The sequence below is a fragment of the Mirounga angustirostris genome, unplaced genomic scaffold (assembly GCF_029215605.1).
Source record: "Mirounga angustirostris isolate CCGP_5_RB_7025 unplaced genomic scaffold, mMirAng1.0.hap1 SCAF_8, whole genome shotgun sequence".
NCBI lineage: Eukaryota > Metazoa > Chordata > Mammalia > Carnivora > Phocidae > Mirounga > Mirounga angustirostris.
The window spans coordinates 90,622,631-90,641,293 of record NW_026991716.1 but is presented as its reverse complement, the minus strand read 5'-3'; the positions used below and the strand labels follow the sequence as shown (position 1 = coordinate 90,641,293).

The 18,663-nt window shown below is 37.5% G+C and overlaps 2 protein-coding genes across 3 annotated transcripts in view; one reads left to right on the top strand and one right to left on the bottom strand.

Annotated features, from left to right (window-relative positions):
• LIN28B (lin-28 homolog B) overlaps positions 1–18,663 on the bottom strand; it is a 129,564-nt gene that overhangs the window by 67,818 nt on the left and 43,083 nt on the right. The window lies entirely within an intron of this gene.
• On the top strand, positions 16,897–17,115 carry LOC123837060 (cytochrome c oxidase subunit 6B1-like). The gene has a single exon (XM_045866046.1). It carries the CDS (start codon positions 16,897–16,899, stop codon positions 17,113–17,115), a length of 219 nt encoding a protein of 72 aa, XP_045722002.1.

The window sequence follows — 18,663 nt, the reverse complement described above, 5'->3', positions numbered from 1 at the left end:
TTCACAAAAATTAACTCGGCATGAATCCCTAACTTAAATTTAAAGCACAAACTATAAAACTCCTAGAAAATACCACCAGAGAAAACCTAATGACCCTGGGTATGGTGATGACCTTTCAGATAGAACCCCAAAGGCATAAAACAGAAAACAAATAATTGATAAGCTAAACTTCATTAAAATTAAAAACTTTTGCTCCGCAAAACACATGTCTAATAAAGTAATTGTTTTTCAAAATATACAAAGAACTCTTAAAACTCAATAAAAAAGACCAACAGCCCAATTTAAAAATAGGCCAGAGACCTAATGTACACCTCACCAAACAAGATATATGGATGGCAAATATGCATTAGAAAAGATGTTCAACATCACGTGGTATCAGGGAAATGCAAATTAAAACACCTAGTAGAATGGCCAAAACCTGAAACACTGAAAACACCAAATACTGGTGAGGATATGGTACAGTTCCTCGTAGCAACAGGACCTCTCATTCATTGCTAGTGGGAAATGCAGAATGGTACAGTCACTCTGGAAGACAGTTTTAAATATTTTAACAAAACCAAACATATGCTCACCATGGGATCCAGCAACTGTGCTGTTTGGTATTTACTCAAAGGAGCTGAAAACTTATGTCCACACAAAAACTTGGATATGGATAGTAATAGCAGCTTTATTCATGCCAAAACGTGGAAACACCCAAGATGTCCTTCACTACATGAATATATAAATATATAAACTGTGGTATATCCAGACAACAGAATATTATTAATCACTGAAAAAGAAATGAGTTATCAAGCCATGAAAAGATATGGAGGAACCTTAGGTGCATATTACTAAGTGAAAGAAGACAATCTGAAAAGGCTACATACTGTATGATTCCAATTATATGACTTTGTGTAAAAGGTAAAACTATGGAGACAGTGAAGAAATTAGTGATTTTTAGGGATTGGGGAGAGTGGAAGATGAGGAGGAATAAATAGGTAGAGCATGGAGATTTTTTAGGGCAATGAAAATGGTCTGCATGATACCATAACAATGGATAGATGTCGTTATACATTTGACCAAACCCATAGAACATCAAGAGTGAACCATAATATAAACTAAGGACTTTGGGGTAATTATGATGTATCAGTGCAGGTTCACCAACTGTAACAAATGTACCACTCTAGCAGGGGATGTTGATAATGGGCCCCAACCCACACCCCACCCCCAGCTCCAGGGAGGGGAGAGGGGGCTAGAGATTGAATTTAATTGCCAATGGTCAATGTAGGTATTGTAGGTCAGTGTAGTAGGTTTTGTAATGAAACCTCCATAAAAACCTAAAAGGTCTGGTTTGGAGAGCTTCCGTGTTGGTGAACATGTGGAAGTGGTGGGAGAGTCATGTGCCTAGAGAGATCATGGACGCTCCATGCCCTTCCCACATACCTTGCCCTTTGAATCCCTTTCATCTGCCTATTCCTGGGTTATGTCCTTTTATAATAAACCAGTGATCTAGTAAATAAAATGTTTCTCTGTGTTATATGAGCAGCTCTAGCAAATTAATCAAACTCAAGGAGGAGGTTATTGGAACCTCTGATCTATAGCCATTAGGTCAGAAGCACAGGTGACAAAGTGGACTTGGGACTGCTGTCTAAAGTGGGCTGGGGGGGGGCAGTCTGGCACTAAGATCCCTTAACCTGTGGGACTTGATAATAACTCCTGGCTGATAGTGTCAGAATTGAGTTGAGTTATAGATTATAGAACACCCAGTTGATAACAGAGAATTTCCTTGGTCATGTGGGAAAAAAATTCACAAATTTGAATTGGAGTCAGTATTTTACAGAGCAACCAGAACTCTCATACATTGCTGGTAGGAATATAAAATGGTAGATCTACATTGGATTAACTTCAATTTCTATAATTTCTAACAGAATTAAATATATACCTGTCCAAAAGCCAGTATTTCATTCCTAATTATTTATCCAAGAGGATTGAAAACACATGTCCACTCAAAGACTTGTAGGCAAACATTTATAACAAGTTCATCCATAGTAGCTAAAAACTAAAAACAGGTTAGCCTTCAGTAATAAAACAGATAAATAAATTGTGCTATGTACATACAATAGAATACTACCAAGTAAAAAAAGGAATGAATTACAAGTATACACATCACAATACTTCTCAAAAACTGTGAAAGGTCTTTGATTTTTACCTCAAATGCAAGGTGAAAACTTAGCCTGCTAGAATTCCACAGATGCTAGTAGAAAGCACAGTACTACGGAGTCAAAGACAAAGGACAGTTTATTATTCAGAGCAATAACAGTAACAAGTAATCAGCATTTTTGTGATGATTCTACAAGTCCTTATTCCCACAGGGTGACAGGAAGAAGGTCAAATGAAACCTACACACAGTGTGTTGCATTACAAGAGAGGAACACTGAGCTTAGGGAAGCTGAATTTTTCATAATGGGCAGTAAGCATGCTTGCCCTTTACTCTGGAAGGAAACACTATCTCTATGTTCCAAGGCAGTTGCTATATAAACATCCTTGAAGCCCGGAACAAAGGAGGGCCATTGCCTCACTCACAAGCCATGTAGCAATCTGAGAGTATTGGGAAAATTGTCTTCCAACAATACTAAGTGAAAGCAGCTTTATACAAAAAGAGTACAGACTGCATATTCCATTTCTTCGAATTTCTAGAACACACAAATCTAACCTATGTAGGAAAAACATTTAGAATAGTTGTTGCCTGTGGGTGGGTGTGTAGACTGACTGAGGAGGGACACACAGGATCTTTCTAGAGTGATAATATTCAAGATCTTGAGAGTGGTTCAGGTTATAAAAGTATAGACATTTGTCAAAGTTATTGAAAAGTACACGTAAAATTTGTGCATTTCATCACATATCAATTTTACCTCAAAAAAGATAGTGAACTCTAGTTAATGATATGCATGATGAAAGATTTAGGGGGGAGTATACTGATGTGTGTAACTTCTTTTGAAATGCATCAAAAAGATTAATGGATCCACAGAGACATAATAGGTGTAGAGTTATATGAAAAAACAAGTATAGGAAAACATTAATTATACAATCTAGATGTTGGATATAATGGTGTTTATTGTTAAAATTCTATCAACTTCTTTGTTTCTAATTTTTTATTTAAAATATTGAAAAAATACGGGGCTCCTGGGTGGCTCAGTCGTTAAGCGTCTGCCTTCGGCTCAGGTTATGATCCCAGGGTCCTGGGATGGAGCCCCGCATTAGACTCTCTGCTCGGCGGGAAGCCTGCTTCTCCCTCTCCCACTCCCCCTGCTTGTGTTCCCTCTCTTGCTGTGTCTCTCTCTGTCAAATAAATAAATAAAATCTTTAAAAATATATATATATATATTGTAAAAATACAGCTTTGACAGAGATACTTTATGGGTGAGAAATATCTTGACATACTTGATTTTTTTAAAAGTAATAAATTGAAATTGAAGTTATCATTATTATATTTACAAAGTACCTAGTAAGACCAATGTGTACATGGTACTATATTGGACATTACCAACAAATTTCAGAAAATCAAATATTCTGGTGATTTACAATCTGGTATTTTATATTACTTATATAATTGGAAAAGGGGAGAAGGTAAATGGCGGGCGGGGTGGGGGGAAACAGAGAGAGCATATTTTCTGAGGAGTTATACTTGATCCTTTCCTCCCAGATAATGTCCACCTTCTGCTGGGGGCTGATTTGGCTTTGAGAACAGTATGATATCACTCTTTATTACAGTGATTGGTGATGGGGATAAGTATAGAGAAGATGAATCAATGAGAAGTGGGTCTACTTTCCCTTTAGAGCTGCCAAAAAATTAGGAACCTCTCAAACAGCACATATAATACTAAAGATTCCAAACTTATCTTTTTGTTTTTATTCAGTGGAAAAACAAAAGCAAAAACAAAACAAAACACCAAATCCGCTATCCACAACTAATGCTGCTTGCCCATCTGAAGCCCTATGACAGAGTGATTTTTTTTTTTTAAAGATTTTTATTTATTTATTTGACAGAGAGAGAGCACAAGCAGCGGGAGTGGCAGGCAGAGGGAGAGGAAGAAGCAAGCTCCCCACTGAGCAGGGAGCCCGATACGGGGCTCGATTCCAGGACCCTGGGATCATGACCTGAGCCAAAGGCAGATGCTTAACCAACTGAGCCACCCAGGCACCCTGAAAGAGTGATTTTTTAAACTAAATCTTTTCTCTTTTTTTTTTTTTAAGTAGGCTCCACTCCCAGCATGGAGCCCAGTACAAGGCTTGAACTCACAACACTAAGATCAAGACCTGAGCCAAGATCAAGAGCTGGACGCTTAACTGACTGAGCGACCCAGGTGCCCCTAAATTCTTTTTTTTTTTTTTTTACAAATGTAAACAATTCTGGAGTTCAGAGAAATGCTTCAGTGATTCTAAAATTTATCTGAATTTTTACTTTTAAGTAGATTTTTAAAGTGCCTTAAAATCTGTAACATAAAACACAGTCATATTATGCTCTTAAGTAAGTCAGTAGAAACTGTAATGTTACTTGGCACCACGAGGTTTACAAATTTCGTGTGTGTGCGTGCAAATTTCAGAAGCTTCTACTCGTATCTTTCAGTGAGTGTATTAAAACTTGTGCTTTTGATTTATAGTACAATAGTACAGTTCTGTATTGCTCTTTCATTAAAGCTTTCAGCTTATTCATGGCTACTTACAAAAAAAAAAATCACAGCAGTGCAGTTACTATTAGGGGACATGTGACATACACAAATGTGGCAAGACCCAGGCACATAATATAGTTCTCAGCTCTTTAAGAACAAGTGAACCCATAACATGCTTTGTTATAATACTTTGAGAGTTCTTAGCGGAATTATCAGTGTGTCTGTGTGAAATGAAAATAACTACCTTTAAAGCTAGAGTATTCTATTTCTTGACAAAAAGCAGGACATTTTAAGAAATATGTTGAGTCATTAAACTCAGGGTAAAACAAGTTCCATTACAATAACAACAATGAATTCTTTACTTGTTTCTACTATACGGACAGTGCCCAAAACTTTCCTATACAATCATCATGGAAGAACAAGCAAATATGACATTATTTGATATTATGGTTCTTCTTTTTCAAAATAAAAATGTTTCATACATGTGTTTCAAACATGTTTCATACATGTGTTTCAGCAAAGTGTTCATATGATTGCTGACAAGAGACAATGTCATTTCCAAATACAAAGAATGAAAATAAAAATTTATTTTTAGTGTAAACTGAACAACTTCATGATTTAGAATATAAAATTATATGATTTAAAATAACCTACTAAATTGAATCTGAGGGAAAAGAAGTATGGATGGGGAAAAAGCTTACTAATTTAGCAATGTGATTTTACAGTGTTACTAGGCTTACAAAGATAATGTCACCACACAGAATCATAGAACACTACATCAAACACTAATGATGTAATGTATGGTGATTAACATAACATAATAAAATTTAAAAAAAAATAAAATGAATAAATAAATCTTAAAAAGAAAAAAGATAATGTCACCAATAAAATTAAAACAAAGTTTGAACATAAAGCACAAAATAAAATAAATGCACTTGAAATTTTATCTGACAAAAAGGTACTGACATATTTGAAGTATTTTTTTAGTGACAACATAGAATAACTTACAATTTTTTAAAAATATATTTTAAAATATATATGTTCATTTTCAACCAAGAAATACCATTTAACATAGTTGAGGTATCTGGTCATTTAAAACCTCCCAAGTAGACATTTATAATTCAAGGATGCAAGTATTTGTTCAATATTGCCAGTGATTCAACACAGAAACAAATATGTCTTACAAGTTTGTCAAGCTAGTGAATCTTTTTTTATTTATTTATTTTTAAAGATTTTATTTATTTATTTGAGAGAGAGAATGAGAGAGAGAGAGCACATGAGAGGGGGGAGGGTCAGAGGGAGAAGCAGACCCCCTGCTGAGCAAGGAGCCCAATATGGGACTCGATCCCGGGGCTCCAGGATCATGACCTGAGCCGAAGGCAGTCGCTTAACCAACTGAGCCACCCAGGCGCCCTCTTTTTTTGATTAAAAGAAACTGCTATTGAGAAAAATAGCTCCCATCTTTTAAGGAATATTAATCTTTTTATTTTTACTATATTTATTGAACACAGTAATTTTCAACAAATTGTGAGGGGTGAGTGGCAGTTTTTAACCCATACAGCCAGAGTGTTGAAGCTGGAAGGGAACTTAGACTTCCTATTCTTGGAAGATACAAATATTATAAAATTCATTTAAATAAAAAGAGCATAAAGAAATTATAGAACATGCATCAGTGGAATGCCTTTGTGGTAGCCATTATAGGTGTTACAAATATTCTGGTTGCCTTCTACTTCAAGGCAAATAAATTAGGCATGGCCATGTGACTTGCTTTAGCTAATGAAATGTAAGTATAAATGGTGTGGACACTTTTGTGTAGAAGCTTTTGGAGGTAGTTCCCAATCTGCCATATTCCCCTTTCCTGCCTCAACAATTCTAGAAGCAAGTTTCATAACGGAGCCTCCATTTGTCTGAGTCCTGAAATGAGAACGATGAGCAGTACATACCATATTGTGTATGTAGTTTGAGAGAGAGAAAACTTTCACTGTGTATGCTACTGAAAATTTGAGATTGTTTATTGTCAAACATAACCTAGACTGTGGTACAGAAAAAGAATCTAGAAGTGAGTTGTGGTCGTACCCAAAACTTAAAATATCTGGCATTATCTTCCAGGTTGGTAAGTGGAAGGAAAACCATGCTGCATGGCAATCCACACTATATGGTGGCTATGCATTCTAGTAAAACTGTCACATAATAAAATATCTCAGTCACTCTTAAAACTGGACAGCCAAGAATCACCAGACACTTCAAATTGAAGAAAAGAGGCAAAACAAGCAAACAGAAAAAAGAGCCTGGAGGAAATAAAACAATGTAGGGAGAAGACATCTTAGAAACTGCAATTACCATCTTCAGACAGATAAGATTATAATGCATTCATGAAACCATTCTGGATTCTTCTGAAAACAAAAACGAGCTCTTGAAAATTGAATATATGATTAGAAAAAAATCAACGAAAGTGTTAGAAAATTGACTGCATATTCCAAAAAGAGCACAAAGCAAAAATGATAACAGTAAGAGTGAAAGGCTTAAAATAAAATACAGCATCCACCAGTAGGAGTTAAAGAAAGAATTAAAGAAGGAGAAGGCTTTAGGGAGAACAGTTCTAAAAAGAGAAAGATGCAAGTTTTCACACTTAAAAGATCAAGTCATTTAAAAAATCAATTTTGCACATCACTGTAAAACCTCAGAACAACTAAGGTTTTGTGGGGAAAAGGGGACCTAAAAGCTTCTAAGGAGAATGAAAAAAAGGGGGGGCTCTTATGAAAAGGAGTAAGAACCAGGATAAAATGTGACTTCTCAAAGCAACAATGAACATTAGGAGATAACAGAAACATATTTTCAAATCTGATGAAAAAGCATTTCTATATGAATTGCATACCTAGCCAAACTATCACAGAGTCTTAAAAATTTTACCTCCTTAGTACTCCTTTTCTTTAGAAACAGTTTCAGGATGTGCTCCATCAAGACATGGAGAAAAACCAAGAAAGATAAAGACATGAGATCCAAAAATAATAAAGAAGCAAAGGAAATTCCCAAGATGAGAGTAAAGGAAAGCATGGGTACAACAGCTATCCAGCAGACCTGCAAGGAACAACAAAGTTTAGACTGGAGCAAGAATGTAGTAAGCTCTAGGAGAGATGCAACAGGAAAAAAAAGAAAAAAAGAAATTGCAGATGATCAGAGAAGTTTGAAGCTACTGAGCAGCTTTCCAGTTCTGTTGAAATTCTGGAAACATGCTGATGATACATACATAGAAAATCAAGCAAAAATAAATAAATAAATAGCGATTATCAACTCTAAAAGCTGTTTTATTTTTTATTATTTTTAAATTTTTTTTTTATTATTTAAGAGAGAGCACGTGCATTATGCAGGTTGGGGGAGGGCATAGGGACAGGGAGAAGGAAAGGGAGAGAATGCCAAAGCAGACTCCACGCTGGGCACTGAGCCTTGACTTGGAGCTCGATCCCACCACCCAGAGACCATAACACCTGAGCCAAAACCTATAGTCGGATGCCCAACCAAATGAGCTGTAGAGGCACCCCTAAAAGCTGTTTTTTAAAAAAGGAAAAGCTGGGGCAACTGGGTGGCTCAGTCATTAAGCGTCTGCCTTCAGCTCAGGTCATGATCCCAGGTCCTGGGATCGAGCCCCGCATCGAGCCGGCTTCTCCCTCTCCCACTCCCTCTGCTTCTGTTCCCTCTCTCGCTGTGTCTCTTTCTGTCAAATAAATAAATAAAATCTTTAAAAAATAATAAAAGAAAAAAGAAAAAAAGAAAAGCAATCACAGTATGCTGTGATTTCTCTGTAAACATATATGTAGCTATAAAAAAGTACTAAATATTAATTTAAACAAAAATTGTGAACTTTTTTTTAAGAATAAGGGAAGAGGCAGTATAAAAGATGTAAATCTTCATTTTCTTTTTTTTTAAGTTTTTATTTGAATTCCAGTTAGTTAACATACAGTATTATATTAGTTTCAGGTCGACATCATAGTAATTTAACACTTCCATACATCACCCTGTGCCCATCACAACAAGCCCACTCCTTAAACCCCATCTCCTATTTAACCTATCCTCCCATCCACCTCCCCTCTGTAACCATTGTCCTCTATAGCCAAGAATCTGTTACTTGGTTTGCCTCTCTATCTTCTTTATTTGCTTTGCTTGTTTGCTTTGTTTCTGAAATTCGACATATCAGTGAAATCATATGATATCTGTCTTTCTTTGACTGACTTATTTTGCTTAGCACTGTATTCTCTAGCACCATCCATATTATTGCAAAGCAAGATTTCATTCTCTTTTATGGCTGAGTAATGTTCCATTGTATATATAAACCACATGTTCTTTATCCATTCATCATCAGCTGATGGAGACTTGGTCTGTTTCCATAATTTAGCTATTGTAGATAATGCTGCTATAAACATTGGGGTGCATGTATCTCTTTGAATTAGTATTTTTGTATTCTTTGGATAAATACCTAGTAGTTTATGAAATACAGCAGTAAATACCAAAAGACACAGCTAGACAATTTTACTTTGGCTTCCTGTATAAAAAGTAGAGATGGAGAGGAAAGGGACACTGGTTTGCTTTTCCTTTTTTCCTTCTAAGACTTATAGAACTATTTGATTTTTTTTTTTAACTATTTGTTTTTTAACTACTACTTTGATAAAACTAAATTTAAAAAACAAAATGAGAGGTGCACCTGGGTGGCTCAGTCATTAAGCGTCTGCCTTCGGCTCAGGTCATGATCCCAGGGTCCTGGGATCAAGCCCCACGTCGAGCTCCCTGCTCGGCAGGGAGCCTGCTTCTCCCTCTCCCACTCCCCCTGCTTATGTTCCCTTTCTCGCTGTGTCTCTCTGTCAAATAAATAAAATCTTTAAAAAATAAAAAAATAAAAATAAAAAACAAAATGAGACAGAGAGATCTAAACTCACCATTTCTGTTCCCTCCTGATCCATTTATTCCTCAGTCCTTGGTAAAGTGACTTCTATACCAAACTCTAAAGAAATGCTCCCACTAAGGTCAAACTTCGGCTTCTTTGGTGCAAAGCCAGAGGACTCTTCAGTCTTACCATATTGGTCAGCTTTATAGCGCTTGACATTAATCACTCTTTCACTGCTCTTGGCATCTGGGACCCTAAGCCTAATTTTCTTTCTTATGCCTCTACTTACTCCCCCCTCAGTTACATTTATAAGTTGGTCTTCCTTGACTTTTAAATTATTGTTCCCTAATGTTCCATCTTGGCCTTCTCACTCTATCTGCTTTCCTTGGGATATTTTCTTTTCTTTTTTCTTTTTTAAGATTTTATTTGAGAGAGAGAGAGAGAGAGCATTAGCAGGGGCAGGGGGAGAGGAAGAAACAGACACCCACTGAGCAGGGAGCCTAATGCAGGGCTCGATCCCAGGACCCTGGGATCACGACCTGAGCCAAAGGCAGGCGCTTAACCAACTGAGCCACCCAGGTGCCCTTCCTTGGGATATTTTCTGTATTCCCTTTTCAACTACTACTTATATAACTTCCATTATGGTATTTCCAGCCCAGACTTCTCTACTGGACTCTAGTCTATATATCTAACTGCATATTACGAATTTCCATAGCACTCTCCCTCATGTCTAAAAGTGAACTAGCCCATATCCTCTACTACTACTGGTAAACACATACAGTGCTTACATGCCAGAAATTATTCTAAGCATTTCACACACATTAACTCACGTGTAAATGATGCTAATGAAATAGGTGAAGGGGATTAAACTACCAACTTCCAGTTGTAAAATAAATAAGTCACAGAGATGAAAAGTACAGCATGGGGAAAACAGTCAATAGTATTGTAATAATGTTGTACGGTGACTATACTTAATATGGTGAGCACTGAATAATGTACAGAATCGTCAAATCACTATATTGTACACTTAAAATATAATACTGCATGTCAACTATACTTCAATAGCAAATTTTTTTAATGAAGCTAATGAAGGAAATTAAGGCACAAGAGACACACCCATGGCCACAAAGCTAGTGAAGGATTTTAAACCAGGCAGTATGGCTTCAAAGTGTAGCCTCCTAAATACACTATATTGCCTCACTAGTCAATTCTACTTAATGTATTCCTTACCAAGTGAAAAGTCACCATCATCCATTCTGTTACTTGAGACAGAAATCTCCATCTTCCTCAACCTCACATGAACTACCAATTAATTAATACTGATTTTACTTCCTTAACATGTATAGAATCTGCTCCCTTCCTTCCATTATCCTAATAAAATTCATTATTTCTCACTTAAACTGGAAAAAAATAGCTTCCTATGGTCTCTTTGCTTTTAACCCATTCTCTACATTGCTGCTACAGTGAACGTCCTGAAGCAAAGATTTGCTCCTTCTCTCCTGTTATGTTCACATTACTCTGCTCATAAATACAGGCTTTAAAGTTTTCAATGTGATCCCACAGCACTCAGCATGAAGTTTAAACTCTCTTTATTTCCTAGCCTTTGCCTGTATTTCCAGGCTTAATTTGTACCATACTCCTCTACTCCTTCTGAATGTTTTAGCTGTAGACCTCACATACCAGGGTCTTATCCTCCCTGGAAGACACCCTTCCACTACATCCTTCTCTTCCTTCTCTACCATGGCCAGGTCTCAGTTAACTAACCTTCTTTTCTGTTTTTATAATATGTGGTCCACATCTACAACCAACTTTCCCACCCATTACTGTAATAATGTGTCTATCCCTCAGAATTGGCTGCAAGCTCTAGAAGATCACGATAACACGTTTCATCCATCCAATAGGAAACTGAGGCAGACAGGTTATGTAACTCATTCAATGCTACAGAGCTAGTATTCAGAGGAAATGATATCTAAATTCAGATCTGCATGACTCCAAAGCTAATCACGGTCTTTATACAGAAGGAATGAACATGATGAAAGCAGCATTTTATGATAAGCTGCTACAACATAAGACCAACAGAATCTTCATATTCCTTGGTAGCGGTTCAGCGATTTGTACAGCTAAATGCTGTCTTAAAATAATTGTGTATAAGGCAGGCTTCTCTTAGCAGCATCATCACACCTTCTCTTTCTTTTTATATTATCTCTTCCATTCAAAACCATAGGTCTTGGGCGCCTGGGTGGCTCAGTTGGTTGGGCGACTGCCTTCGGCTCAGGTCATGATCCTGGAGTCCCTGGATCGAGTCCCGCATTGGGCTTCCTGCTCGGCAGAGAGTCTGCTTCTCCCTCTGACCCTCCCCTCTCTCATGTGCTCTCTCTCATTCTCTCTGTCTCAAATAAATAAATAAAATCTTTAAAAAAACAAAAACAAAACCATAGGTCTTTTATAAAAGTTGTATCAGAAAACAAATAGCAAGTAACTGTTACAACAAAGAAACTTTTAAAAATATTTTATTTAAACCCACAATTTAAAGGTGAAGAAATTAAATCCAAAATTAACTTTGGGAAATTACATGCCCAAAGTCTAAGGCAACAAAGGTAAAAATAAACAGGGGCACCTGGGTGGCTCAGTTGTTAAGCGTCTGCCTTCAGCTCAGGTCATGATCCCAGAGTCCTGAGATCAAGCCCCGCATCAGGCTCCTTGCTCAGTGGGAAGCCTGCTTCTCCCTCTCCCATTCCCCCTGCTTGTGTTCCCTCTCTCACTGTCTCTCTCTGTCAAATAAATAAAATCTTTTTTAAAAAAAGTAAAAATAAACAAATGAGACTGTATCAAACTAAAAAGCTTCTGCATATCAACACACACACACACACACACACACACAAAACAAAAACAAAAAAATCAACAAAATGAAATGGCAACCTACTGAGGGGGAGAAAATATCTGTAAATCATTTATCTGATAAGGGGCTAATATCCAACATATACAAGGAATTCATACAACTCAGCTGCAAAAAACAATCCGATTGAAAATAGACAGAGGATCCGAATAGACATTTTTCCAAGAAGACATACAGATGGCCAACAGATACATGGAAAGATGTTTAACATCACTCATCATCAGGGAAGTGCAAATTAATACAACAATGAAATATCACCTCATACCTGTTAGAATTGCTATATCAAAAAGATAAGAGATAACAAGTGTTGGCAAGGATATGGAAAAAAGGGAACTTTTTTTTTTAAGATTTTTATTTATTTATTTGACAGAGAGACACAGCGAGAAAGGAAACACAAGCAGGGGGAGTGGGAGAGGGAGAAGCAGGCCTCCCTCCGAGCAGGGAGCCCGACAAGGGGCCCAATCCCAGGACCCTGGGATCACGACCTGAGCTGAAGGCAGATGCTTAATGACTGAGCCACCCAGGCGCCCCAAAAGGGAACTTTTGTGCATTGTTGGAGAGAATGTAAATAGGTGCAACCACTATGGAAAATAGTATGGAGGTTCCTCAAAAATGTTTTTTTTTTAAGATTTTATTTATTTATTTGACAGAGAGCACAAGTAGGCAGAGCTGCAGGCAGAGGGAGAAGCAGCAGCCTCCCCACCGAGCAGGGAGTCCGATGCGGGGCTCGACCCCAGGACCCCGGGGATCATGACCTGAGCTGAATGCAGCCACTTAACCGACTGAGCCACCCAGGCGCCCCTCAAAAATGTTTAAATACACCTACCATATGATCCAGAAATTCTACTTCTGGGTATTTATCAGAAAAAAATGAAAACACTAATTCAAAAAGATATATGCAACCTCATGTTTACTGCAACATTATTTACAATAGCAAAGATAAGGAAACAACCTAAGTGTCCACCAACAAATGAAGGTATAAAGAAAACGGGACACATACTATATGTTTATATTTATATATACATGGAATATTTTTGAGCCACAAAAAAAGAAGAAAATCTTACCATTTGCAAAAACATGGGTGGACTCTGAGGGCATTATGTTAAGTAAAATAAGTCAGATAATAAAAGATAAATGTGGTGATCTCACATGTGGGATCTTAAAAAGCAAACAAACAAACAAAACCCCAAGCTCACAGATACAGAGAAGAGACTAGTAGTTGCCAGAGGCGGGGTGGGGATGAAATGAGTGAAGGAGGTCAGAAAGTATTTCCAGGGGCATCTGGGTGGCTTAGTTGTTAAGTGTCCAACTCTTGGTTTTGGCTCAAGGTTGTGATCTCAGGGCTGTGAGACTGATCCCCACATTGGGTTCCACACACAGTGGGGAGTCTGCTTGGGATTTTCTCTCCCTCCCTCTCCCTCTGCCCCTCCCCAACCCCCATGTTCTCTCTCTAAAATAAATAAATAAGGAAATCTTAAAAGAAAAGTATTTCCAATTATAAATTTCCAGTTATAAGATATATTTCCAGTTATAAAATAAGTAAGTCATGGAGGGAAAATGCCCAACGTCTTATAACTAGTTAGTGGCAAAGCTGGGACAAGATCACATTTCCTGTATTGAAAATAAGTGTTCTTTTTCACTACCTATATAATGCTATTTCCCAGAAGCCCAACTTTAAAATATTTTACAGATTAACACAGTAAATCTCTATAACTGATTAACTTGAATGAAGCTTTCCTCATAGTAAAGTTAGCTAATTTGCAAATCTGTCATCATAATATACTGTCAAAGCTGTAAGAACCTCTGATCAACTTGAAAAAAATATGGTTATTTCTCTTCAATAAACTTATAAAGACATGGGTGAGGCAACATCAATGACCTCCTCAAAAGGCACATATACATATGTATATATATCTCCTCTACAGGAGTACAGACCAACAGAATTTTATGCAATGGATAGAAACGTTCTACATTTGCACTGTCCACAGTGGTAGCTAATAAGTAACTAATGAGCACTTAAGACACTGTTAGTGCAACTGAGGGCCAAATATTTTGTTTAATTTTTATTAAGTTAAATTTCAATAGCCACACAGGCTAGTGACTACCATCTTGGATACACAGTCTTAGAGTAAAGTCATAAAGATCTGAGAGGTACTTTGCAAAGGTTTGGAAATAGATTACATCCCTATACTGTTCAGTCCTATTAATGTAAAATAATTAACATAGAGTAATGACTATGAGATATTACATTATTTTGAAATGTTTTTATTAACTCCATGACTACCTTCATCTTCCAATCTATGTATCAGAGAGCAGGATATTATATGCCATGGGAGAAAACCTTTATGGCGGGTGCAAGGTTGGGCGAAGAATGAACAAACCCTCCTCCTCTAAAAAAAATTAGAGAATCTCTTCAAGTGCCCAGCCTGCTCCAATGATCACAGAAGGGTCACAAAGCCCCAGGGGATCTTTCCAGGCATGAAACAAGTTCCACAACTCAGCTCTAATTCTTTCACTGGATGAATCACTGGATACACATAAGCCAAGGTCCCAGCTACACCCAATAACAATTTTTACATTACCACAAATTATACAATCAAAGAGAAAAGAAACACATGTAGTTTTAGGCAAGGGCTTCATTAATTTATGACTACATATGAATTTATGTGCCACATAAGGATTTTCTAATACTTAAATACTTATCTAAAAATTATCTTTCAGCTAGGGATATGGATTTTTTAACATCAAGAAAAATGTGGAGAAGGGCTCATTTTACTCATAAGGATATCATAATATTTCCCTGATTAGGTCACCACCTTTTAGTAATACTGTTTTAATTTCTATATTTTCATTAGCATACTTCCCTATACTCATTTTCTCCTGTATTCTCCATCCATTTGTTCAGCATACTTTATTACCCTTGTTAGTAATTCTTCCTTTCTCTTACATGACCCTTTTCCCTTAGAATCTTTCTAGCCCTCATCAAACCTAAACAGTATTTTGTAAATGAACTCTCTGCTGTTGAAAAAAAGCACATTACATAGGGATTATTGGTCTCTAAATGCACTCAGTTCCCTCCTAGCTTTTTCACCTAGTTCTGTGAAGGCCCAAAGGGTCACAGATAAGAGAATATGTGGATGGCTCAACACAATCAGTCACTACCATAAATAAGTCAAGCATAAATCTTGCTGACAGTGGGAAGTCTGGACCAGGAAATAATACCAAAAGAAATGCCATCTTCAAGTATAAAAACCCATGATTTGTGTATGTTCCAAGGGCAAATGATTTGCACGTGTTCCAGAGGCCCAGCATGTAGACACTGTACGTATCTGTATGTGTGTGCTGCTCAGCTTGCTTAAAAACAAACAGTAACTCAGGGCCAGCACTGTCATAAACAGGTTTCTGAAAGGTTGCGTTTTTTTTTAAAGGTGTTTATTTTTCTTTTTTTAGAGAGAAAGGGAGAGGGGGGAGGGCCAAAGGGAGGGGGAGAGAGAGAATACTAAGCAGGCTCCATGCCCAGGGCTGAGCCCGACATGGGACTCAATCTCACAACCCTGAGATCATGACCTGAACCTGATAAATCAAGAGTTGACACTTAACCGGGGTGCCTGGGTGGCTCAGTCATGGTCCCAGGGTCCTGGGATTGAGCCCTGCATTGGGCTCCCTGCTCAGCGGGAAGCCTGCTTCTCCCTCTCCCACTCCCCCTGCTTGTGTTCCCTCTCTCGCTGTGTCTCTCTCTGTCAAATAAATAAATAAAATCTTAAAAAAAAAAAAGAGTTGACACTAAACCAACTGAGCCACCCAGGTGCCCCTAAAATGTTTTAATAAGGATGAGCATCTGATCAACTCAGAAGATCCTCTTCTTTCCTATCTGCATATGATGGTGGCAATGAGTGAAGTTATAGCAAGTCAAAGGCTTCTAACAGGATGAGATTACAAAGAAAATACAAAATATATACAAACATGTCAATATATCTATATATGTTTTCACATCTAGCACTTATAAACTATTTTTGAAATTTATGGGAATTGGTAATATAAGCTGGAGTTTAATAAGATGGAGTTACAAAGGAGTTTACCTTTGTAAACAAGTTACAAAGGAGTTTACCTTTGTAAACAAGAGGTAATGTATCAAGGTAGACCTAATCAGCAGCATGACTTTGGTCAATTTACGTTTTGTGTATATTAATAATACCTAACTGGAGTTGTTATAATGATTAGATGGGTTAATGTATGTCAACTGCTTAAAACAGTAGCTGCCATGTAGTAAATCTTATACTTGACCACACCAATATTAAAAGGGGACTTTGCATGGAAATGTGATAGTACTTTAAAAGTATTTATAAGTAATTGCTATTGCTTTTTTCCACCTCATCATACATAGCACCTGTTCATTTTATAAAATATAGATAAGAAAAACAGAGGGTAGACACTGAGCTGTGAGCTGTTCCAGGGTGTCTTTTGGAGTCAGCACCATGGAAAAAGACACCAAGACCAAAATCAAGAACTACTGGACTGCTCCTTCTGAGAGCCACTTCCCGAACCAGAACCAGACCAAGAAATGCTGGCATGACCACCTGGACCTCCACCGCTGTGAAAAGATGATGACCGATAAAGGCGGTGTTGTCTCCACGTGTCAATGGTACCAGTGTGTGTACAAGTCCCTCTGCCCCATATCCTGGGTGTCAACCTAGGATGATCACCAAGCAGAAGGCACATTTCCTGGCAAGATCTGAAGCGGGTCTACTCCACCTCTCCTCTGTCCTCCATCCTTTTCCCAGTGTTGTGAAGGCGGGAGAAGGTACATGGCAATCCCCACCCTGGGATCCTGAATCACGGCTTAACTAATAATAAATACTTGCTGGAAATGTGTTTTAAAAACAAAACAAAACAAAACAGAGGGTAAAAATCACCTAAAATTCCATCATATCACTATTGCCTTTTTTTTTTATGATTTTGTTACCTAATTTATTACAATAAATTTCCATTTTCTCATATGCATAGACAGATGGAGTTACAGTATTTTTAAACATTGAGACCCAACTATACCCAATTTTTCTTTTTTTAAGATTTTATTTATTTATTTATTTCACAGAGAGAGACAGTGAGAGAGGGAACACAAGCAGGGGGAATGGGAGAGGGAGAAGCAGGCTTCCCGCTGAGCAGGGAGCCCGATGCGGGGCTCGATCCCAGGACTCCCGGATCATGATCTGAACCGAAGGCAGATGCTTAACAACTGAGCCACCCAGGCACCCTTATACCCAATGTTTTATACTCTACTACTTTTCATTTGGCAAGGTAACTAAATATCTTTCCTTTGCACTGAACACTTCGAATGCCAAATGTTCCCCCCTCCCACCCTTTTCCCAGGCATATTCTCATTTTTTGAAACTTGTATATTAAAAAACAGGGACAGGGGCGCCTGGGTGGCTCAGTTGGTTAAGCAACTGCCTTAGGCTCAGGTCATGATCCTGGAGTCCCTGGATCGAGTCCCGCATCGGGCTCCCTACTCGGCGAGGAGCCTGCTTCTCCCTCTAACCCTCCCCCCTCTCATATACTCTCTCTCTCTCTCATTCTCGCTCTCTCAAATAAATAAATAAATCTTTAAAAATAAAAAAAAAAACAAAACAGGGACAAAACTGCTCTGGTTGAGCAGAATGGAGTTTGGCCTCCCCCCTCCCAGTGGTCCTCAAAGTACCCTGAAGGAAATCAAAGACACTTCTGAATACAGTTTAACAATCTAACTTTAAAAACACCATTTTAAAAAAACTGGCTACATTACATGGGGTTTATAATTTAACCAATCATCTAATAATAAACATTTGTTTCCAATTCTTTGTTTTTATAAAAAGTGCTTTGACAAAAATCTCTGTGTACATCCATTCCTATTCACAGGCTTTTGATGTGCATTGCCAAATTATACTATAGAAACTTGCATCAGTATATATCTCTGCCAGAGGTATAGGAGACTATTTCTCTCCAATTTCCACAACATCAAGTATTATCATTAAAATAGTATTAATAATAACTTGCCAAACTCTCATCTGTTAAGTGTTGCTTTAAACTTATATTTCTTTAGTTTCTGTACTTATACTTTTCTGAATTTCTACGTCCCTGTCCTTTGCCTGTTTTTGACAAAGATGCTTGTTTTTTCTTACTAATACACAAGACTTCTTTATACTGCAAGGACATTAACCCTTTGTCTATGTGTTGTAAATAATTTTCTTACTTCATACTCTGCC